Here is a 25,488-nt window from a genome sequence, read left to right as displayed (position 1 = left end):
AGTAGTAATTGTTTCTTGATAACTTTCGGTCCATAGGATAAACAGTAACAATGGCTGTTTATTCATATATTCGTGTAAGTGAGTTGGACAAACTAAAAAAAAGAGCTTTTGTGACAAAGTGAGATGTCACTTAAGATACACATCGACTTAAATCAAAGTCAGATCAAAGCCCTGTGTGAAAAGAAGTTTCATCAGACATGTCTGCCTGTTTCCACTCTGAGTAACATGGTGTTTATTCCCTCTCTTTGTGCTTTGTGTGCGCTGTCCTTTAGACACACACAGCAACATTATACACAGAGGATCAAACTTCTCTCTGGCTGTAGACCAACCGTCCACTCTGTCAGCTGTGGTTGAGTCTTTGTTTGTTGCACTGTTCAACTGGTCTTTGATGCATTTAATATTCTGGCTGAAGCAGAAAAAAAAAGTACAGTAGTGAACTAGAACCAAGAGGACAATCTGTCTGCAACATGTTGTCCAACTGGGCCCCAGAGCAAAGAGACCAGGAAGTGCCGCTCCCCAGGTCTGACAGGGATAGATGGGGTAGATGGACAGGAAGAGTAAATGAAAGCTTGGTGGAAACGAGGGCAGAATGAGTCTCTAACCCACTTTCTCTCAGTTGAAAGCAAAACCTCATGAATGTATCTGCCTGTTCTTTCATCTGCCCTTTTTGTTGGAGAACAATATGCTGTCCACCTCTAAGAGAGCACAGACAAGAAATGGTTTTATACAAAACCAAAAGTTTCAACTTGTGAAGCCCTGGAACCAAACAAAGCAGAAATTCTCTGCTTGACTGTTTTTTTTTTAAATAAACATTTTTCCAAAGGACTTGAATCCCAAGCAGCAGCCACAAAGTGAGTCAAAACACCACTCAGAGGTTTAGATCCAGCGTTCTCCAGCTTTTGCAGGTGCTTGGCGTGGTTCAATCAATGGCCGTTTACTCAATAGCAAAAATGTTTACTTAGCCACTATGTTTATGAAGGGCTCCTTATGCATATAAACACTCAGAAAGCATGGAAACATCCACAGCAATTTCTGAGGCAAAATTGTTTTGGTAGTTTCAGATACCATAGTACAAATAACCATGCAAACATTGCTACACAAAACATGGATGCAAGTTAAATATAGTCCCTTTGAACCAAAAGGAGAAAAAGTGCAAAGAATGCTTTTTTTAACCTATATCTCAGGGGGGAAAGAGGCCACTCTTATAATTAAACCGGATTTCTGTTCAGTTCAGTGTATCAGCGGGTTTTTGCCCCAGAATCAATTTCTGCCCTTTGTTTACTTTTTGCTGTTTTAGTTCTGCCACTTTTTTTCTGTTACTCGTCATGTGTTTTCTCTTTTTAGTCTGTAAGTCTTGCTCTGAAGTATAACCACAACAGAAAATCACTGACAAATTAAATAAAATCCTGTTTTGTTTTCTTTTGTTTTGTTTTCTTTCCTCGCAGCTTCACAGAGACTGCCAGGTCCACATGAGGTGGTGTTTTACAGCGAGACAGACGATACCCCAGGGGTGATGTTGTGGAGATACCCAGAACCTCGTGTCCTTACCTTTGTCAGGATAACACCTGTTCCCTTCAACACCACAGAAGACCCTGAGATCAGCACTGCAGACCTGGGAGATGTCTTGCAGGTAGAAAATGACGTCCGGGGTCTGAAAACAGATCTGACGAGTAACGTTCTCAATCAAAAAGATAGCCTTTTGCGTAATACTTAGAATAACCAAAGTTTTCAAAATAGGCATCCAATGAGCCCACAAACCCACCAGGAAAGGTTTTTCACAGAGGTCGGTGCAAGTGACATTTTCCTAGAGACTTCTACAGGACCAGAAATATTTTTTCAACTACAGGCTTTACCCCCTGGTGGCCATTAGAGAGAATGCGGGTATAAGGCACTTAGTATTTGCATTCTCTTTTCATAGCCGTTCATCTTATGTTATGTTATATTATGTCCCTTCCATAGTATATAGAGAGTATATGTCTGCCTTTACTCCAAAACTCCAAAAAAGCAAAGAACAGTAATGCATTAACCAATCCATGGTCCAGCTCATTGTGCAGATGCTATAGTCACATACAAAGATGCAAGATTAGGAGAGAATCCACACACCTCTGCCAGTAGTCTTTGCTTAACATCACCTGCACTAAAAGGGAAATAAAGCGTCGTAGAGCTGGACCGGGGGGGGGGCGTTGTAATTCCCTTGACATGAGTCATGAGAACTCCTATACACTGCATGTTATTGAATGACAGAGACCCCTGCTGTCTTTCCAAACATGTAATACATGGTCAGACAGCTGTGGAAGTCATCGTGCATGCTCTGGTGTGAATAGCCAGGTGTCTCAAAGCACAGATGAGGTTATATTTTGGCAGGGTGCAGTAGCTACCGAGCCTTCGGGGCCTCAGTGGGGGACAGGACATCCCACTTTTCCTCCTATCACTCATTTCCCCATCCTCTCTTTCCCCATCCTCTCTTTCCAACTTTTCATTCTTAAAGAAAAGAGTCATCCCAAATTGTGGTCTTTTGCATCCTCCTCCATATTCTCTTTTTTTTTCTTGAAACAGAAATATGACATTTGTTAGTGCCTGATAGTGTCATTGCAACAGTCGGTTGGATTTATATTTTTGACCATTCCTTTAGGAATAGAATTTGTGGGAACAGAACATGCAAAACATGTTTTGTCACCCTCTCTTCTTAGCCCAGTCAAAGCCATCTGTGTTTGGTCTGATTTTATTTGAATGGCCTTGTTATTGTGGTTTTAAATTCAATTGTGTGACTGAGAAGCAGCTGTATAGCGACTGATAAATGATCTACCACTAGATTCTCAAAATATGATGCAAGGATGGGTCAAGTACATAAATACAGACAGCCGATCAAAGATTACATTATTGTAACAACAGTTTAGCATTAGTTCTTGATGGCTATAACATTGTAAGTGTACAAAGTTTTACTATGACAAAATAATTCCCAACTGGCTTTTAGCTTTTTTATTCAGTTTGAAGCTTTGGGCTTGGATGCCCTCGTCTTTTCCTTCTCCTATTTTTCTCCGGCTGCAGCATAGGTTTCTCATCTCCCCATCTCCTCTCTTTATCTTTCACATTCTTTCCTGAACTCCCATAGCCATTTCACCTACAGTACCGATTCTGTCTGTTTATGTGTGCTGGCCCAGGAGAGGAAAGATTTTGGAAGGTGCTGCAGATGTCAGACTTTCAGCGAGGCCCCACAGCTGTAAAGTCTGTAATGAGCAAAACTCCTGAGCAAACCCTCGAGCTGATTGGCCACATATTGAGTTACAGTAGAGAATTAGAGGGAGCTGATGTGTGTAGAGGAGAGAGAGTTGGAGGAAGATGTGATGATAGAGTTGGGATTGGGGGGAGGGGTTATTGTGGGTGGAGGAATAGGAAATAATATTGAGTGAAAGGGGGTTAAAGAAATATATATATATATGACCATAGAGGGGGTGGTGTCTTCTGCAGTTCTGATAATGCCTACAGAAGCCTCAGTGTGAGAGGATCTGTGTGACAATGCTACACTTTCTCTACTCCAAGGAAGAGGATGTTGATTATTTAGCAGCTGCTGGAAATGACAGGCAGGCAAAAATGAACTGTACGTCCTTCCTGATGTATACTCTGCAATATAATGCGTGTTACTATTACACATATGTGTCCTGTGCACAGAAAATGCATGATGTCAATAAGAAGCATGCATTTACGTCTGCATTACTACATATGCCTGTGCCAGTACGTAAAAGATAATGCCTGTGACTACAGACATGTGTATTAGAGTTGTGTGTATTACACAGCAGGAGTTATGGAACCAGTGGTTGATGAACATATGGTTTCCACATCTTCCACTCTGCTCCTCTTCCCCTGTCATGTGGCATGGTCCTATCTCTTCTGACAAGTCTGTTAAAAGGAATCAGGTGTTGAGGCTACTGCAGGGATAGTGGTGAAAAGAGGAGGCCCCAAGCACACAACTGTTGTTAAAACTCCTTCATGTGGGGATTTGATGCAGCATCTGCAGAGAAAAGCAATGGAAGCCATTGCATTTGACAAGTTAGAGAAATCTATAAAGCACATTGTGCAACATTAGTTGTCTTCTATTAGAAAGGACTAGAACTTGTAAAACTGCTGAGCCAGCTGTAAAGGATCAAAAAGCAAGCAATGAGTCTCTCTGCTGTTTTTGTGTCATCCATGTAAACTATGCTGCAGCATGTTCATAGAGCAATGGGTCTGGCTGCTGGTAGTAGTACAAATGTAGGACATAACACACAATGTGTTTGTTTGTTTAAACTGATTTAAATTCGGTGTTAAACGCTATTCCTGTACGTTTTTGAACACTGCTAAATATGTTGTTGCTAAACTAGACGTGAAAGTAATTCTAAGATATTGGATATCTGTTTACAGATAAATTACATTTACGGTTATTATTTTAACTGAAGTTCTTGGTCATCAGCCAAAGTTATTGCAGTCCCAGGTTTGATTGATTGTAGCCCCAGTGACATAATGGTAACGCGTTGCCTTTTAGGAAACATCAGCAGTCTCGTTTAATTCGCTTTTTTAATTCCTCCCAGGACCAGAAAGAAAGTCCAGCTGAGGGGAACGGAAATGCAGCCATAAAACTCCAAAACACAGTAATGGCTTAGTTTGTATTCCAAAGGAATTTCATTTACTTTACATCAAGACTGAGGAGAGAGAAAGAGAGAGGGAGAAGGCAGTCATAATTTCTCAGGCCTCTAAAATTACCATGTGGCTATGCAGAGATGGAGGCTGATAGATTTTGAGAAATGGAAAGTGAGAGGCATAGGGAAAGAAAAGAAATAAGTAGTTAAGGGCGAGTGATAGTCAGCATTAAGCTGTGTTCATTCCTCTCTGTCATTTATGAAGTAATTCTTTTTTTTAAACATAGCAGGTGGACAGAGGACTGCATGTAAACAAAATAAAAATAGGTTTTCCGATCGGTTTTTCTCACTACCCCCCCCCCTTTTGTCACACTCCCCCCTTGCTCCTTTCCTTTAGTCTTTCCCCACTTTCCCCTGCACTTCAGAATAAATGAAGGGTTGTACTGGCGGGGGGGGGGGGCTCCTGCTCTGAGCCTTGCTGCTCGCTTGTCCCCAGAGCAGATCATATTAACATTTTATAAAATCAAGATTTCCTGCATTTAAATAGTTGTGGTTTCCCAACTGGTTCCAGTATCTCAGAGGGGGAATTCAAACCTCCTTCCATTACTCAAAGTCAAATTGCTGCCTGAGCTGTTTTTACGTACGGTTGAAGGGGAGCAATGTCAGAATTTGGTGGTTGGTTGGGGGGGGACTCTTGCCGCTGAAAAGCATCTGATCCCTAATGGAGCATCCACAGGTTCCCACCTGTAGAGTGCCGAAGCAATGAACCGATGATAAGAGAGAAAGGTGACTCATTGTCACCTTCTTGTTACATGCAGTCAGTTCTCTGAATCATAAGCAGGTGTTCGTCTTGCTCTCTTTTCTGTCCATCCTGTTCGTGTTCCCCTCCTCCTGCTTCTGTGGGGCCTGGGAACCATGGAGCAAACACAGGAGCTATGATTCAGCTTGACCCCAGCTCAGGGGAGCTGGAGGAGATGGAGCGTGTTAAAGCAGAGAATAAAAGTTTGAGTTCAGACACAGCATCCAGTAAAGTAAATGTAACAGAGTCTTGTCTCATTCAATTGCCTTTTGTCCATGCCGACTTTTCACAATATGCAATTGTGTTACTGTGATCATCCACTCTCTGTTGAAGGAAGTTGCCCAAATTACTCTGACTTTATTAAAAAAATCACACCATCTGCTCCCCTGCTGTTTGCGTGCATGGCGTTGTGGGGATAGCCTTTCATGTCCCAGCAGGCCTCCGTTATGCCATCGTGGCCCCTCTGGCCTGCGAGCGGTATCATAAAAACACTGCAGCCTGAGTTGAGCCACCAACCTTCAGCCATAACTTGTTTTTGTTAATGTTATATGAAACACAGGTCCACCATCAGCTTCACATCTGTGACACGCCCTTTCCGCCGATGCACTCGTTCTCTCCGATGAATAGAAATGTTGGAAGGTAAACCAGGGTACTCAACTGGGTATTTTACTTCAGAGCGACACATTTACCCAGAAATAGCGAGGTGGAATTTTAGCCAAGATAACTATTATTGTAGCAGGACAGTGCTCAAGCGGACCTGCATTAGTCACAGCTAATGCACTATAAAAATAAAAGACTGTCCATGTGGTTAATTTGATCTGGAGTTTTTGCACCTCATCCACTAAAATCTCCAGTCCCCCTATAAGAGTTTGGCAGAATAGAGTAAAAACACAAAAAAAGAGTGAGCATGAAGATCTCTGCATGGGCTTATTCCTGATTTTCCACACTGATTAATGTTAACATATATCAGCCCACCTGAGACAGCATAGCAGGAGTCATTTTCATTACAATTTTTATTACATCTCTTGAATAAACATTTGTTCAAGCTGATGTCAATTCAATTTGTCTGCTGGCTGATAAGAGGTAGCAAGCAGTGGAATTTTTAGACATATAGGCATCAGTGAAATAACAGAAGACCTAATAGCTCTGTTGATATTGTTAATAAAAGTAATGGCAGACATGGCTGTGGATGTCAGCAGCCACGGCCCCAGAGCGAGCTGAGGGAGTCTTCAGTTGCACAGACATACTTGAGAATTTGTAGCAATCACACCTGGGTTGGTGATGGAAATTGACTTAATTTCTGTATGTTGTGTATTTGCTTTAGTTTGGCTGCCTTTAGTTAACCTTTAGAGAAATTGTGGTTGTGCAGTCAGACTGAGAGAAGTACAATCATGTGGAGAACAGTCCTGAGTTCTCAGAAACAAAGGTGAATTATATGAATGGAAATATCATCCATACATGCACAATGCTGCCAGCACTTCTGAATATAACATTTGTAAATAGTTTTTAAAAAGTGCTTAACATGTAGTGTTGTGCAAAAGTCTTGAGTCACGTTTCTTTCTTTTTAGCCAAGAAAATCTGAAATGGTTGCAGTGACTTATTGAAACATCTGCAGACATACATGGAAATACAGCACTTTTTTGTATAAGGCAAAAGCAGAGTTTATACAGGTCTAACAAGCTTGAAAGTCAATATTTGGTATGAGCATGTTTATTGTTTCACACAGTCTGAACTCTCTGAGGCAGTTTTCTTGTCATTTCTTTAAGCAGTCTTCAGGAATAGTTCTCCAGGCTTCACAAAGGATATTTAGAGGTCTTCTTTGGATGTTGGCGGCCTTTTGTTCCATTCTCTATCAACATGATCCCACACTGCTTCAATAATATTGGGCTCCAGGCTCTAGGGAGGCCAGCCCATGACTAATAGGGTTTCACTGTGTGTTGTTCTGTCCAGGTATGCTTTTACTCCATTAGCAGTGTGAAACCGATGCCAATCAGAGTACGTTCCAGTAACATCAAAATCAGATGATACTTTTCCATTAATTTTAACACAACCTTCAACATCCCCCACCTGTGTTTTACAGATGGCTGTAGACACTCACAGTTGTACCTCTCGCCTGACCACCTCCTTACATACTGACAATGATTTGACTCAGAAATTTCAAATTTGGATTCATCACTCCATCAGACCTGTTGCCACTGATTTTCAGTGCAGTTCTCTTGTGTATTGTGGCATACCTTAGCATTTTCTCACTGGATTTGCACCCTTCCACTGAGACCATTACTGATGAGATTTTGGCAAACAGTCGATGGATCAACTGAAAATCCAGACGCATCTCTCAGGTCCTGTTTCAGATCTTTGCTAGATTTCTTTCCCTATTTCTTAACAAGAAAATGTTTAGATACAGTTCATCTGCTGTAGATAGTGTCTTAGGCCTGGCTCTTCTTTTTTTCTTATCCTCTATTTCTTCAGTTTCCTCAGATGTTTTAAGGACATACTGCACACCATGTGCCATGAATATGTACCAAGTTTCCAGCTACCAACACTCATCTTATTGGTGGTATTATTTTATTTCTGTCAAACTTTGTTATCTTTAGAATATTTCATAGATTGAACTAAAGAAATGCAAACAAATTATGTGTTTTTGCAATAAAAAAAACCAAGTGCCTAAATAGAATTTAAAATGGTCTTGTTAAGTTTTCTGTTACTGATTCATCATTTGAGTCAGTTGCCTTTTTCTTTTAATAATTAGGTGATTCATGGGTCAATCTTAAATGTCTCAACCCAAAATAAAAGGTCAGGTACTGCATAAGGACTGGACTAAAAATGATTTAAAAAGCAGAAAATGGACAAACTTTGCAGGTCTCTCAGAAAGACTAGAGAACCATTTCTCAAGATCATCTTAAATAACTACAAGAAAGTGCGGTTTCTAGGAAGCAAAATATAAAGAAATGAGGGGTGACTCAAGACTTTTGCACAGTACCGTAGCTTCTCACGGATTTAAAGCAAACCCAAAATGGAACATTAAGTTGGAATTTAGGATAGCAGATCGTTTTTTGGCGTATGTTTTGCCCGCGGTCGTGGTGCCAGGCCTACTCTGTCGAGTTCTTGTGGAAAACACAATCTCGACCCATGCAGCCAAGGGAATGTCAGCTATTCAGGGTTACATGTTGTTTATCAGATAAGATACACACACAATCAGGCAGCGGAAACTGACACTGCCCAGACTGTATGATACGCTCACATACATACGCACACCTGTGTATACACATACGTATACATGCATATTCTCTTTCATATGTACAATTATACATCGTTTTCTTCTTGAACACATATACACAATCCACTTGAATTATACATAGGTGCCTTCTCCTCCTGAAAGCAAGTGCCAGATGTTCAACTTACACATTAAGAAAACTCCTTTTTTCCTCTTTCCGTCATTCTGACATTTTTGGATTTGGTTATCGATTTCATCTCGACGTTCCTCCAAAGTTGCACCACAAGTGAAGGGGAACATGACGTACATTCAACCATGCAAATGTATTCTACTGTACCATATATATACACCTCATATATCCCTTTCTGCATGCCGTCATGTGTATAAAATATCACAGGTGAAAAAAAAGCACGCCTGGTGTTTTAGCAATGCATTTCAGGGAATTCTCAGTGGAGATTCAGCGAGTTTCCGCTCCAGTGGCTCAGCGTTGGGGGTTGCGGGTGCACAACTCTGTCAGGTGCAATTATGAGAAGTTGATTCCAGGAAAACCTGTGTGACATTGATTATATGATGTAAGCTACAGTTACCTCATCCATTCCTCTGTAACAGTACAGCCCTGCACATGAATATATGGATGCATGCACACATTTTGTGAGCACAAGGTTTCTGACACACACAAACTTGCTGACAGTTCCAGGAGTTTGGTAATTGTCTCAGGAGTTTCATGCCTCCGGTAAACAAGTGGACTGTCTTATGTGACATATGCACACCGACAGTACTAATGCACCCAAAGCATACACACGCATTCCTCAGTTGTGTTCACGTTCAGTGCGCTGCCACTACTGATCCATCAGTAGCCAATATCTGCAGGTGCTTGGTTTCGCTGAGGGTACCAGACACCTTTATGTTAATTTTGGTACAGTGTGAGAGGAATGAATGGAGCCCTACCAGTCATCACATCAATGATACTCAATGTGAAAACACTCAAAAACTGATTGTTATTCAGTGTGAGAAACGGCTCCAGGACTTCAATGCTAATGGCCGTCTTGCAGCATGCTGTTGCTGGGTGTTTAGTTATGCTGTGGTCATGAAATGTTGTTATGGAGATGAGTTGTCAGCTTGCTGTGTTGGTGGTCTGTGGTCAAAGCGCTGTCATTTTTTCCAACTAGACGAGAGATTAAAGATCGGTTGTGTCTGAAGTGAGTAAAATTCAAGGTTGAAATGCACATGCCATAAAAAAAAATCACTTGCTCATTTGTTCTCTGAGATGGGGATTCCCCATGTCTTTTAAGGGTCAGTAAAGAATCAATGGTTAATGATTAGCAGACTACCGTAGCTTAATGCGCAGCTAGGGGATCCACAGAACAGAAATGTTACCTGTTATCTCACAGCAAATGATTAATTAGTTTAAGTCTGGGCGTGGCTGTATCTATTGGGACCGCTTAACCCAGCAATGTACATTTCATTCACCTATAGTTCATTCCATACTCTATTATAGTACATAACTAAATCAAGGATGTTTTATCCTAAATTCCAACTGTTCTGTTCCATAATAGCAGACTAAACTTTCCCAAAAGTATGAAAAACAGCTAGTGTGTGTAGGGATTTAGGAGCCAACTGTGTAATGCTTAACAAATACCAAGAGATTAAACTGTTAACCCTCAGTCATAATCTCTGGGTCTCGTCCACAGCATGTCTTTTGTCCCGTCTTCCTTCTCTCACCCCAACTGGTCCTGGCAGATGGCCCCGCCCCTCCCTGAGCCTGGTTCTGCCAGAAGTTTCTTCCTGTTGAAAGGGAGTTTTTCCCTTCCCACTGTCACCAAAGTGCTTGCTCATAGGGGGTCATATGACTGTTTTTTTCTGTATGTATTATTGAAGGGTCTACCTTACAATATAAAGCACCTTGAGGCGACTGTTATTGTGATCTGGCACTGTATAAATAAACACCCATTCATCTGCAATGGAAAAAAGTATATATAACAAGGTCTCACTTGATTGTGTGCCCAAATTCAATAGCCACAATAAGAAATTAAGTTAGTATTTTTAACAGAAAATTGCTTAGTATAACTGTAATGCTATAAGGAAACCCAGAGGGTTTCGAAAAAGCCTTGTTGGTTATATAGGTCCTCATGATGTCATTGTGAAATGTGTTTCCTCACAGTTTTGTCAAAGCTCTGAACTACCTGCGATAGTTTTAATTTGTGAGTAGTACATGCAGGCTGGCTGTATGGGGGCAACAGGAAGCAAAGAATGATTAAAGAGTCCAGAAAGTTCCAGAAATCTCAATTTCTACAAGCGCTACGATACACACACACACACACACACACACACACACACACACACACACACACACACACACACACACACACACACATATATATATATATATATAATTACATATATTTACTATATTTTTTACTTACTTTGCTTTCAGGTACCATGCAGTCTAGAGTACTGGGATGAGCTCCAGCAAACCTTTGTTCCATATCGGGAGTTCAGCCTATCAGAGAGCTGTGCCTGCCAGCTGCAGTTGCCCAGCCTCAGCCTCACCAACCAGCAGAAGGAGCTGGTGGCCTCAGACCTGTGGAGGATAGTACTCAATCATAATGGAGATGGAGATGAACAGAGGTGAGGAAATTTTGCTTTAACTGTCCATATGAGAGCGTGTTTATGTCTACACACTGGTATGTGTGTGAACCTACAGACCGTGTGCCGTCCTGTTTGAGAAAAAACAGAAGGAGAGTGCACCCAGGCTGCTGAGCACAAAGAAGTAGAATGTATCCCTCGCCCCACATCTGGTGTGCAGGAGCAGGGAGCGGGCTTGGAAGGCGTTCAGATCGGCCTAATGAGATTTCCCAGCACACCAAGTGCCTGTCAGGGCCCATCCGGATTCCTTCCTGCTTACCTTGAGTGTATCTAATCGAGGGGAAGCTCACGGGAAGCGAGAGTAGTCAGGCCCCCTTTGGCTCATAAGTTCTTAGGCCTGGCCTGGCCTGGGCTGGGCAGGGTTGAGCTAGGATGGGATGAGTTGGACGAGGCTTGCAAGATACTATAGCACCCCAAAGAGCGTGCTTTTACTCCCTGCCACTGCTTCCTCTTTTCATTACTGTTACATCTTCCGACCTTCATCGATTTTTCTTTTTGTTCTTTTTTCTTTCCTTCCTTCTTTTAATCTTTTTTTCTTTTTCTCTCCCCTTATTTACTTCCATCTGGGATTTAGGGAACTTTTAGCGGAAGAGCGTTGCCGAGCCCACATTCTGTGTGGCTTAGAGAGCTCGAGCAAAACAGAGAGCAAGGAATAAGAAAACATGTAAGAAAAGCAACAGAAAAAATCTTCAGGACCAGATACTGTGTAAAGCAAAATATACATCTGTATTTCATTACAATCATATTCCGAACACTACATTTCCTTTATGTTTAAATTATTTGTCTTTTTTGATCAAAATTGATCCCCCTTTCCTTACTCCCTCGTTTCATCTGCCTTACTTTAGTTTCCACCAGAAAAATAACTTGGCTGCCCTGCCAACTGGAAGTAATGAAAATTGTCAACATATGATGCTTATCTTTTTAAGGAGTGCTCTGCTTGCACCAGCATTTTTCAGGTCTTGAGCGTTTCCTGCTGGAGTTTTTATGGTGGATCATGGTAGCAGCAAATTACAGAGCAAATGGTCATTCACTTCAATTACCTTCCATTCAACATCATCAACCATGACATGCAATTAATGTCCACGGAGGGCTTCTCCTGGAAACTGCATGTGTAATAATGTTCCTAACAGCGAGGAAGATCTTTCACATTTCACCTTATTTCATTTCTTTTTTTTGAATTCTCAGTAACTGTATGGCTGGTCTCAGTGTGCTTCCTGAGATGGATGTCACACAATTTGTACACAAACACAAAAGCATTCCACTCTTAATAAGAATCAGATTATTTTAATAAGTCCATTGATTTTCCTTTTTTTTTTTGTGACCATTATTTCACAGCTGGGCCATTGCTTTTGTTATTTAAAAAAACAAAGTTTGATAGAAAATCATTTACTGTTTTCTTTAAAACTGTCAAGTACTGAATCCCAGTCATATATTAGGATATTTTTCTCGATATTATTTCCGTATGGAATCATTTTATATTCACAGGGCGCTGTCAGTTTAAAATTTTCCTCATTTATTGCAATCTCTTTAATGATCGTTTGTAAATATTGTCGGCTTTCTCTATCAACATTTCCCTTCCAGTTCGGATAGTGAGTGTGGGTCCCAGTTACCCTGCGATCAGCTGGTCTCTCCGATTGCACTGGCAGCCTGTACCCGAGTGGACTCGTGTTTTGCACCCTGGTTCGTCCCGTCCCTGGGTGTGTGCCTGCAACTAGCACACCTGGAAGTTCACCTCTGTCATCACCTAGAACAGCTGGGTACAGGTAAGATTTGTAATATATCAAAACAAAATCTCTTCCAAGTCTGAAGTATATTGGGTTTAGTAAGAGGGATTACCTAGGTGTTCGAGAAGTTGACTTCCAAAAAACTCTACCTTTTCTTGTTCTGTGTTTGATCTCTCATGGTAGCAGTAAAGTACACTCAGATATCATCTGTTAGCAGCCCTCTGTTTGATTGACAGCTTAAGTGTCCTTTTGCTTAATGGAATTAATTGACCTCTTGTTTAAAACTCACATCTGTTCACATGTGGATTTGATTTATATTAATCCATTTTATGTTTAATCTTTGTTACTTGTTTCAGTATATTAAGTAAAAAAAATTATGTTTCTCATTCCTCCAGCTCCATCTCGACAGCTTCATCCCTTCCTGCCAGACCGGAAGTTACCTCAAGAGCAAGAGTTCATGGGGATAGGTGCTCGGCAGCCACGAGTCTTCTTGCGACAGTGGAGCTACGGACCACGTCATTGTCAGGAGTTCAGTTTTTCCTCTCAGCTAGATTGCAAGCTGTTGGAGTACCGAAACTTAACACACCTTCAGCTTCTACAGCCGTGTCTATTACAGGTTGAGCTCAGCTTTTTACATAGTTCTTCCGTCTTTACAAAAGTTTTTTTTTCCCCAAACGTTGATATTCATTTGTATTTCAGGCCCAGGCTACAGCAACCTGTTGCCCCCAAAACACCTCTTTTGATGTGAATGTGTTTGTGGATCCAGTGGCACTTAATGTCAGCCAGTATGCCATCCACACTGTAGACACTGCCCTGCAAAGCTGGCAACAGGTAACTGCAACACTCCTCATATACTACACCAGATATTTCAGCTGCATAACAGACATATTCCAAAGAATAAAATAAGAATCAATTAAAAAGTCAGCTAAATTGTCGATTATAGATTATTGATATTGCTTTTGGTGATTAAAAATATTGTGTAATTCTGAGGGTTCTTAAAGCAGAAGTTATCATTCAGTGTCTCGTCTAATGTACTTAAAGCTAATGTTGAAAGCAAAAGAAGTTACATTTTCTTTTTATAGCCAAAATTTCACCACTGCAAGAGGAAGTGGCTGCGACCAAAGGATTAGTGTTACGTCCCCACTTAAAAGTCTAGGCGATGAGGGTGGGGGACAGTAACAGTTAGATCCAGGTGGAATGAAAAGAACGCCAGGCAGAGGTATTTAACATAAAATAGATCTTTATTGTAGGCAAACACCTCAATAATCATACAAATGGCAAGAACAAAAGGAGACAGCACCGCTGCTTTAATGAGAAATCAGGGAGGTCAACCCAAAGTGGTAATGACCACTTCAACAAAGAAAGCAACAATAAGGCTTCAACAGAAAGAGACAGCAACGCTGCTAGCAAACAATATCCAGGCAGGCCACACAAACTAATGAAGGCCGCCGTCACTCATGGGCAATCACTGCTCAGTTAAACACTACTCACAAAGAGCCACACACCAGACGGCTGGCCACACGCAGCAGGCTGTCCCACACCTAAGCCAGTAGCACACTCTGACCAGCACAGAGGAAATCCACCAGAAACCTCTCCCTTCTCCTCCACACTGCTCTTCTCCAGCTTATATCACCCCTGAGGGTAATTGGTTGTAACGAGAGCAGATGAGCAGCAGGTGTGACCTAAAGGAGAAGGCAGGGGCAGAGGGAGGGGCCAGAACGAAGGAGGAGGAGAGGGAGAAGACAACACCACGCCCACACACTCCCACAGCCTACCAGGATGTAACATTTAGTGATACGATGGCTTTGGTTAGAACATGTTGGAGGATGATTTTTTCACTTGTGTATTTAAGCAGTTTGGTGCATTCAGACATTTACATTAACAAGGGATTTCCCCTGATGTTTAATTCTAACATTAGCCTAGGGTTATTTGATTTAGAGCCAGGGACTAGTCAGTCTGTAGAGGAAATTCTAGAAAATGCATGTACATTTAGAAACTATGCCTTTGTCCCAGATGGAGTATCAGCTAAACAAACTAATAACGAAGTAGATTTCATGAGAATGGTTTTGGTTGGATGCCAGTGGTAATAAAATTTGCAGGATGGAACTGCCTTTCTGTTTGCTGTAAACTCTGACTAAGTGTGTCTGTTCTTGGGCTTCTAGTGCTTCTATGGTCCTCGTCATCTCTCAGTTCCCAGCTCTCAGCACTGCCTCTGGTAGCCAGGATATTTGTGTGTGAAGTGATGCCCATTAAAACATGGTAAAACTTGAGTGGTGACACCTGCCAAGACTTCATCTGGCCCTAGTCCTCCACCCACTTGTCTATTCCACACGCACACAAACCCACACACACACACATGCTGGTTTCCCTGGCTTTGTATGTTCTATCATTGCTCTGCTCAGCTTCGCTGTGCTGACTCATATACTGGTCTCTGGAGACATGAGGCACTCTCATAGTTTTACATGCATGCAAAAACTCACTGCCAGGTGAAAGAAATAATAGTTCTTGTTTTCCTAGGAACAGCTGTGGGTTTTTTTACCTGCATAAAATAAAATTAGGCATGCTATATAGGAAACATAATATTAAATGATTGTTCTGTGTAGCAGCTTTAATACCTTTGTTTTCACTCAGGGGCATCACTGACTCATCGAAAGCGCTTAACCGACTGTGTTAGGTTATTGGTCATATTTGACCCATGGCTTCATGATCGCATCATTTAACACAAGCTAGTTAATGTTCCCTATTTCTGCTGAGTATTTTAGTCATAAATAAGACTTGAGAGCATTAGTCTTATTAGAATGAAAGGTCATATTGCAGCTTTACTGGAGTGTTACAGACATGTTGGTATCCGTGCTGGGCTTTACCCAACATGCCAAGCGTGATTACTTGGGTTATTAGTTGGTCTTATGATCTCAGGCGCACCTCATTTGATACTGACTGTGTGAATGCTATCTTGGCTCAGCGACTTAAACCCCCAAACCGAGCTTTACAATGCATACTCACATAAATGTTGGCTTTAAAGATTGACTTTGTCAAATACAAATACTGAACTCTGCATCTACACGTTCATTCTTAAATGATTAAGTTTGCTGTGCTGTCTTTATTGGTCTACACAGCAGCAGCCTTGTAACTTCTACAGAACCTTTTAACTACCTCTAGCCTTCACCACTTTGCTGAACACAAGAGAAAAACACTGTAATTATAAGGCAAATGTGCTGCATGTGGCTACAGTAGTTCTGGAGTAAGGGGGTAAACAGAGGTCAAGTTTGAAAGGCAGATTCTTGAAAAAAAAAGTTCTTGTCCACTTCAGTAGATTTGAAAACTTCCTTGATAATGGAGCATTGTTTCCATTTTTGGGGTTTCCAGTGAAAGAAAGTCTTGTATTTGATGACAGAACCACTTATGGGTGCAATTAACCCTCTGACTGGTGAAATCCTGCACTGTAGGGAAAGATTCTTTAAGATAACATAAGATTTGATTTGATAGAAATTCTCTTTGCCCATATTGTCCATGTATGGAAAAACGTGAGCCAAGCTAAAGTGTAATCAGGAAGAGTCAGAAATATTAAGAGTGTCTGACCTTCTACAGCAGAAGGAGGTATCCTAATGTGTGTAATTGTTTCAGTGATTTTCATGTTTCCTTGTGTCAAGGCTGGCAGACAGGCCTGTTGTGATGTGGCCTGCAGGGTTAGCATCGAAACATAGAGAAGATTCTTCAGCTACAATTGAAACCTCATAACCCAGACGTGGTCATAGGAGACCACCGCAACCAGAACAGCTGGAGTACTTCCAGATGCATAGCACTCGAGTGTAGTATATGTTTGTGATTTTCACTCATTTAGCAATAGTCGGTAATAATACACAGTTGTAGTCATGGTAAATGAAGTGCTCTTGTTTCCATAATAACATCACAAAGGATTTCTGGCAATCGCAAGTCCACAGGCCAAATAGCGTCTCATTAATATCAACATGAATGTATGTTATGGCTGTTGCAAAATACTGCATGTCCCCAAGTAAGCAGGCTTACTTTCGCCCCCCCACCCCCAACCGAGCTGCTGTTGGCTCTAACATCCGTTGAGCCTTCACTGAGTTTTGTCTTAATATAAAAGAGATAAGAGACTGAGGTGTACTGGAGTCTTTTGGTTGCTTGGAACCAAAGATGAGGAAAACATGATTTTTTTTATTATCTTTCTTCATATTTCTGCCTCTTGTCTTTGCACTCAGTAGTCCCATGTGCCCCAAACCTCAGCACCCCACCACTCTAACCTCAGGCCCCATGGCCCTCTATTTTCAATTCTCAGCCCCCAGCTCCACCATGAGACTTTGCTCTCCCCTAACCCTCAGACCCTAACCCCAGGGAAGTGGCTTTGGTGGAAAGCCACACAAAAGCCCAGTAGTATTTACACACTCTGCTTTCTCACAGAACATTCACAGACTGTTACATGTGGAATTGAGACAACAACAGGAATTTTCCCCCTGTTCATTTTTTTGGGGGGGGGGTTCTTCCCATATTTGAACGATTCTCTTCTTGTCTTTGTAGCCGGAAAGAAAACGATTCAGAGATCATGTTACTGGTTCTTAGGCTCTGGTCATGTGTACAGAAATATATTGGTGATTTTAGAACTGATAAGTGTTTCATTATGTTCATTTTACAGGTTTCATTATCACCTCAAAGGTGTCTTGTTTCATGAGTGTTTCTTTTAAATGGGTGTCGTTATTTACAATCTGTTTTCCAGACATTTTATTGTTACCTTGTTATTTATATGTAAGCCATTGTGCAGTGCAGATCCGGGTTAGGCTCTGCGAAAGCTAGGTCATTGTATCTGGGTGGATTATGGAAACTGGATCCTTTGATACTGTCGACGATGTTTGAAAAAGCTGTCATCTTGTGCTTTTTAACAAGATATACGTGTTGACTGTTTAAATATCTTTGTCTTTATATTTGTCCGTTTAACTCGGAGACAGTCAGCGAGTGAATATGATTACCGGAGGAAGCTTTTCTGATGTCTGTATCGCGTTGCCTTGTGAATCAGAGGAGAAAGACGATACCTTCAAAGAGCGGGCTTAGCAATGGCATCTTAAGATGGCAGCAGGAAGTTTGTAAATCGCAGTGTCACATTGGAAAGGGAGCACAGATAGTGTTCCACTATAAAACTGGAAATGGATTTAAAGCCACTGCTGCAGCTGTCCCATCTATATTTTGCTCTCTCTACCTCTCTCACACACACATCTATTATCAAGTGTTCTTTTAATGGTGTAAACTTTCCCATCCGTTTTCAATAGCATCAACAACCCCAGGACCCTGAACGTGCTTGGCAGTGAAACTCTGAGATTTTACTGCCAGCCTCTTTTAACCATCAACCATCACTCTCCCCCCCACCCACCCCCAAGCCATTTAAAAGTATACAGCAGGCTGAGGTCCCTCTTTGTTGGGGTACTTGAGGAGTTATTGAGAAGTTGTCTGAACTACATTCATGTGCGTCAAGAATCAAGGAGGAGTGTGCAGAAGAGATCCCATCAGAGCCCTAAGAGCCTTTGGAAAGAACTCAAGTAAAGCTTACCCTTGCACCCAAGCGTTCCCTATCCAGCTCAGAGCCATAGTTTGTGCTGTTTTGAATGTGCTTGAATTCCTGAATGCAGGAGAAACACCCCACTCTCTCTCTCTCTCTTGGTTAAACCATTGTTTTCAATAGCAGACAGTGAGCTCTCCCTTCTTGCATGCAAGGTGACGTATGAGTGGACAGCATCCCTGTATGACTCGCAAGAATTTCTGTGCGGTTCAGTGTTGTAGGTGGGCCAGACTCCATCATATTGTTTCCTCCAACACACACACAGTATAGGGATGATACTTACTAACAGGAATGCCTACACAGCAGCCCACTTAGTTTCCAGGAGGTGCAAACTGGCAGCATTTAGCTGTTCAAAAAAGGATTTTTAAAAATTTAAGGGATTGATAAAGTGACGGGCCTCCTGGAGAGGTCAGAGGTCAGATTGGTCCAGCTGGAATACCTGTCAGGCTATGATGAACCACTCCCCATTTAAAATGTTGTTGTCTCCTCTGATAATATCACTAATTTCCTTCTTCATTGTTAAGTCTATAAATGCATGCATTGTTGACACATGTATATGTGTTTTGACACCCACAACAAATGCAAACTTCCAAAATAAATGCATTTTTTTAAATGTCCTTCCTCTTCCTTCTCCTTTCTTCTTTGTCTTCCCACCTCATCCGCTCATCTCTCTCTTTTTTTCTGCCAGAATGGAAACGCAGAGGCTGAGGAGCTGCTCTACAGCCACTATGTTATTTGTAATGATACGCATGAGACACTGCGCTTTGGTCAGGTGGACACTGATGAGAACGTGCTCCTGGCCAGCCTCCATAGCCACCAGTACAGCTGGAGATCCCACAAATCCCCTCAGGTAACATGCGCACACGCACACCCGAGCAAGCATACATAGCCCATACTTAATGAAATGTCTGATGACCGACAGACTTGTTTTGGTTGATTTTGAATAGAGCCATGCACACATGCATGCTCCTGCACACAAATCTTTTGGACATCAGCGGTCGTCATAAAAGACAGGAACACATGATTAAGATATTTACTTTGGAACGCAGAGCGTTAACATTGTGCAGAATTATGGAAACAGTGAGCACACACACTCTGAACCTTATATAAATGGACACCTGAATACACACATACTGCATATATACGTACAGTACATATGTGTAAAAAGAATGGCTCACACACAATTTCTGTGCAAAAGTTGTAAGAGGTGTGTATACACACACACCAGACACATCATTGTGCAGCGGGTATCTGTGTGTTTCTGTCAGTGTTCTCAGACAGTGCCCTGACAGCATTGTTAAAGAAGATTGATTATATTTAACCCTTTGTGGTTTTGAGGTTGAGTGGAGGGTGGGCTGGCGATCTGTGGCATATGTGTGTGTTTGGTGCACACATGTTTCAGGACCCCCATGCGTTCCACAGCGAGTGTGAGAAAGTCAAGCTTGAGAAAAGACATGGCCATAATTGCTCGCAGTAAGTCAGTAAGTCAAGTTGTATTAATCATCGACCATGGTTAATCTGTGCTCTTACCTCACTCTTGCTTACAGACGCACGCACACACACGCAGTGCGTGAGTGGCAATCTGGCATATCAGCACAGTGAACACCACATTTAATTCCTGCAGTGAGTCAAAATGACCTCGGTATTTTCAAGGATATTTTGGATGAAAAATTGTCCGAATGGGCCAAATGTCATCATAGATGAAGAATGCGATTCCAAGATAGTTCTGTCATGTGTTATTCCATCATGTGTTTGTGGTATATGAAATATGTGTTCTCAAGATGAACATGATTTGTGAAACTAGATAAATAAGAAATAGTGCAGCTTTGCCAAAAACACTCAGCTAACTTTGAGCTTGACGATTAAAAGCTTGCCAATGTGTCCGCCTCAGCAAATTGTAGCAAACACTCCTAATTACATTTTGGGGTTATAATAATAGTGACACTGATAAGGAAAAGGGTTGTATTTCTTTAATGGTTACTTGGAAGTGGGTTTTATTTCACTATTACAAATCAGTTTCCAGGCTGAGATGTAAGTGGTTTTGCTGTTTTGCTTAAGTCCCACGATGCCGTGGAGCATCTAAAACGACTCTGACCATCACAAACCATCATCTTCTAGTTTTCCTCTATCTGTCAGTCTGCTCGTGACTTCAACTCAAGATCTTCTGTCCTCTTGTCTGCGTATCCCATTTAACTGTGTCCAGTTTTACTGTTATACATATACAATGTGGAAATTGTTTAGCTATAACATCCTACCACCAAATCCTCTCTCATTCATCCCCTAACCCTCCCCCACGCTGACAAATACTCTAACCCTGCTCAGCATTGAGGCACGGCGTATCACTTTGATTTAACGTTAAATAACCACGCTATACATCAGTTCCACTCCACTTTTTCATGCGCTGTCATCACCATGTTCTGTTGCTGTAACTTTTCAAATTATATCCATTAGCACTTTGCAGCTTGGGAGCCACGGTACAATTACCTCACTCATACTGGTTATACTTTAATGCTATGCATAGTTCTGTGTCTCTTCTTTCCATGCTCTGGAAGGACCCACCAAACACAACCCAAAATCCATTCCAGGCCTCACACCCTGAGCCATAGGTTAGCAATCATTCCCTTGTTGCTGGCTCAGTCCTGGTTTCTCTTTATTCCTATATGAGATCAGTATACCTGCACAGTCTCTGGCTCCTACACTGTTTGTAGGTCTCACTTAGACATTGTGCCGTTCTCATCCCAAATGCACAACTAGTACTTGTCCCTTTCCTTTTCTCCTGAAGTTAGTCATCTGTTCTGATGTTCACATCCATACTGGCTAAGCTCGTTGGTCCTGGTGCTGACTCCCTGTCTGTCCTGTGTCTGGCTAGAAGGCAACTTTGTCCTTTTAGTTTCCATCTCATCCCAGTAGGTGTTGTCGATATGGTTGATTCTGGAAGGGAACTACTCATGAAGGCTTGGCACTTTTCAGTTTTGTGGCTGTTCCACTTCCTTTCTATTTGGTCCATACAGTTGCTTTTGTGTTCCACTCAGTTTGCTGACATTATCCATGGTCACATCTTTCTGTCTAATTTAACTCTGTCCAGTCTCCTAACAATATCATTGCGCCCTTACTTAGTTTTACAATCCAGTGTATCAACCCTCAAACTACTATCCCAGTTTTTATGTATCTGTACATGCAGTATTGTGTTTCCTGGGAGGCCAGGGGAATGTCGGTGAGCAAGGCCATTGACCTGTCCTCATGGTTTTGGTATGATGTGTGTGTCCCAGTTGAATTGTCCCCCAGGCAGTCACACACTCATAAGCCACAGCTTCTAATATGCTTTTGTAAAGTAATCTATGCCTGTTCCTCTCTCGAGCTCCCCTGAGAACACACGAGACATGACGTCTTCTTGAATAGAGGAGGATGGGTAGAGAAAAAGATTGTGGAAGTGATCACCTGGGAAATATGAAAAATTCAAAAAGAGAGTAGCACAGAGTTGTCAGAGGGGATATTGCACAGCACTACTTGAGAAAAACAAGAGGACATGGAAAAATGGAAGCAGGGGCAAAAGATGAGCCATGCTCTCAACACTCCTCTACAATGGCAGCACCGCCAGAAACATGTCTGCTCACTATCTGTTCTGTTCCTCCCACCTTTCCCATTTCTCTTTCGCTTTTCTGTCTGTTGATGATGCACAAGCAACCCTATTTATCATGAGTGCATTGCTGCACCTGAAGTCTTCCCTTCCTGTCTCCAGTTCATACATATAGAAAGAGTCAGAGATGGAATAAGGCCATTTATATGATTAGACAGGCTGTTGTTTCAGCTTGAACTCAGACAGCGAGGCATATTTAAAGTGCCGCAATCTCCTTTATATTGTTCCTGTACGAACGAGAGGTGTTTAATGTGTGTAATCTTGAGCCATCTAACCAATGTACACTTCATACGGTGTTGTCATACCTTCGAGTATCTCGCTTTTCTCCGAAGAACACTAAAGTAGTGTGTTTTCGTAGTGAAACATGAACCTAAGCTCAGGTCAGACTCCCTCTCACTGCTCCTCTGTTTCTCTCCCTTCCACTTTCTCTACCACCCCATCTCTCCTGTCATTCATAACCATGAGACTTATTAAAAGGGTCGATTGAGGCAGTCACGTCCTTAGAGCCCGCTCTCGCCAAACACTTGAGCAAATTCATACCCATGTGTGGACACTCAGACTCACACATACATACACACTGTAATAAAATGTTTCCTAAGGCCTGGAGTCTGTCAGGCTTCTCAGTATAGTCTCTCCCTTTCAAGCTTAGCATGCCTTCACACCACAGCATTTCCCGGCCAATGCGAAAATGTTTATAAACACATAATTTCCCTAATTTTTATATGCAGTGTACCATTATGTTCTGCGTGTCATGTAATAGAGAGAGAAACGGATAAAGGAACACATACGGTTAAATTAATACATCTGTTAAAAACCTTCAGGATGGTCATGCATACAACTACACGATCTTTCTCTAATTACGTACAGTTTATATTTCGCACAAACACACTCACCATCCCCACCCTGCTGTTTTTCAAGGCTCTGGCGTGTGGTGTGGATGGTTGAAATATCTGGCTGCTCGTTACAGGATACAGCCTGGCTGATGGAAATCCCTGTGGTTAGTGTGGTTAGCAGGGAGAGGGGCGTAAAAAGCCCCCTGGATTTGAGAAGGACTTTTTAAGTGCCTACAAGGAATATTCCCTATTTGAATAAATTGTGATTTACTCCATGAGCAGGCTTCTACAGTAGAGTGTCTCTGAATGCATGTCTTTGCGTGTTAGTGTGTCTGTGTATGTCTGTGATGTATGGTGTTGCTCCATGTGTTAGTGTTTGTGTGGAAGTGTCAGTGTTGTGTTGGCCGTGCGTGCGTGCGGTTCCCAGGGGTAATGTGCGGAAGATAGCAGCCCAGGACTATTAGTTTGCGGCGAGATTGGCCGTGTTTTTGGAAGCAGGCATGACAGGGTGGTATTTTGGGTGAGAGTGTGTGTGAAAGAGAGGCAGAGGAGATTGAGAGAGCAGTGTTACATCAGTGGAAGCTGTGTGTGAACATGTATATATGAATAGTTGTCTGTGTGTGAACCCTGTTGCTCATGTGTCGCAGTTTTGTACAAGTGTTTTAAGTTTTCAGAAGGGTTCATTGTTTGCTGCTCGTCATTCAAAAGAAACAAATCTCGTCCTTAAAATGTGTCTGGTGTTTTGCTGGAATCTATCAAGACTCAATGATTAAGAAACACTGCCCTCAAGTGAAGTGGTTTAGTCATGCTGTTCATCCAACATTGCCACTTTAACTGCAGTTGACCCTGAGGGGTTATCTCAGCTCCGCTCAGGTTCACCCACTTGCAGACTGAGCGTGAGGAAGCTAAAAGAAAAGGGAGTGCTCTCCGTCTTAATCCCTGAAGACAACCCTGACTCTTTGTCTATCCTTAGATCTGTGTTTGGTAATCTTTTCACACTGACTTTTGCTTGTAGCCATTACCTTAAAATATAAATAGGAGAAGAAAATAAAAAGTTGGAGATGAACACTGAATTATGAGAAAAGGTTTATCCATTTAGTAACACTGAGTTACACAAGAAGAGATGTTGCAGCACATTGCTAAACATTCCTCTGTCTAAAACAATAATACTTTTTTAGTCCACCTTTATTTGTGATGGTAGATTTGAAATTCCTCCCCAGGGTGCTTTAAACATTTGTGTGTTTGAAACCAGTGTCATGCTGTAACATTTCTTCTTCAGGCTGGAAGTTATCCTTTTAACTTGTATGCTTGGATATACAGATACTGTTTCTTACATGTATTCATGTGCGTCCATGTCAGCTCACTAACACTATCAGGTTTCATGATGATCAGCTTGTGCATACTCTGTGGTAGTCCTGGCCAGGTCCACACTGAACATGACACTATGCGAGCCAAACTCACGCACTTTCCCAGTTTGTATGTTTATTTATTGCAAGGGTTTTTTTGTCTCGCTATTGCTGTAACGTCTTGTAATTTCTCTGTATGGATGGCATCCATACTCGTGAATATAATGATGCATATATACACTTTGCTCATTTCATCAGCAATTCACTGTTGCGTCCTTTAAGGCAGCTTAACACAGTTCTTTGGGGATTTACTTGTATCTAGATGCCACAAGGAATTACATCTACACTAATCACTACACCTAAAGGTCAAAGGTGATTAGTAATCTCATGTTCCCTGAATGGTTAAAAAATTTCCTTCCAGACCACAAATCTTACACTTTACCTCCAAGTTTCCTTTGCCTTTTCATCCCACCAGCAGTTTCTTCTACAGTTGGACCTCCAGTGTACAAGTCTAATAATTCTCAAAGGTATATCAGTTTACTGTGCGTATTAGTGCTCTATGCCTCAGCATCCAGTAGGCCCATATACATATCTCCTCTAACCCATTTCCCTTCTTGCTCCTTTTTAAACTCTCAGGCAGGACAAGAAGCCTTTTTTATATTGAGAAAGTTTTGCTTTTGTTAGTGTTTGTTTTAAGGAAATGTCACTGGAGGGATGAAACATTTATCCCCAGCACTGTTTGTTGGGAGCACACTTGATTAGTGATTAAAGTGGTATGTCTCAAGAAGTTGAACCTCAACCTCAGCCCCTGTTACATTGCACAGACAAAGAAAAATGTTTCTGCAATCAGTGGTTGCCAGTAATTTTTTGAAATCACTTACTTTGAATATATTCTGGGGAATCATTATCAGCTTTCTGCAACCCACCTTTTGGTCTCCGTTCAACTTGAAAAAAGTACTACATTCATCAGCTCTACACCACGGCTGCCAAAGTCAAGATTTTCATGAGAAATACAGTGAAGACGGACTTCTCCTTCACCACATGTTTTCTTTTTGTCTTTGTATATGTCATTCCTGTTCTTCCTTCCAAATTCAAGCAAGGATTTAG

At 41.7% G+C, this 25,488-nt stretch overlaps 1 protein-coding gene across 3 annotated transcripts in view; it reads left to right on the top strand.

Annotated features, from left to right (window-relative positions):
* vps13b (vacuolar protein sorting 13 homolog B) overlaps window positions 1–25,488 on the top strand; it is a 299,476-nt gene that overhangs the window by 235,948 nt on the left and 38,040 nt on the right. For all 3 annotated transcript variants that reach the window (XM_004560029.5, XM_004560030.5, XM_004560031.5), the window contains 6 exons: window positions 1,446–1,630; window positions 11,061–11,254; window positions 12,854–13,035; window positions 13,392–13,612; window positions 13,696–13,827; window positions 19,254–19,415. In XM_004560029.5, coding sequence (XP_004560086.3) covers window positions 1,446–1,630; window positions 11,061–11,254; window positions 12,854–13,035; window positions 13,392–13,612; window positions 13,696–13,827; window positions 19,254–19,415 — 1,076 coding nt within the window. The remainder of the gene's footprint in view (window positions 1–1,445; window positions 1,631–11,060; window positions 11,255–12,853; window positions 13,036–13,391; window positions 13,613–13,695; window positions 13,828–19,253; window positions 19,416–25,488) is intronic.

This window comes from Maylandia zebra, linkage group LG11, assembly GCF_041146795.1.
Source record: "Maylandia zebra isolate NMK-2024a linkage group LG11, Mzebra_GT3a, whole genome shotgun sequence".
NCBI classification, from domain to species: Eukaryota; Metazoa; Chordata; class Actinopteri; order Cichliformes; family Cichlidae; genus Maylandia; species Maylandia zebra.
The sequence above is the reverse complement of the archived record's forward strand: the minus strand, read 5'-3'. Positions and strand labels throughout refer to the sequence as shown.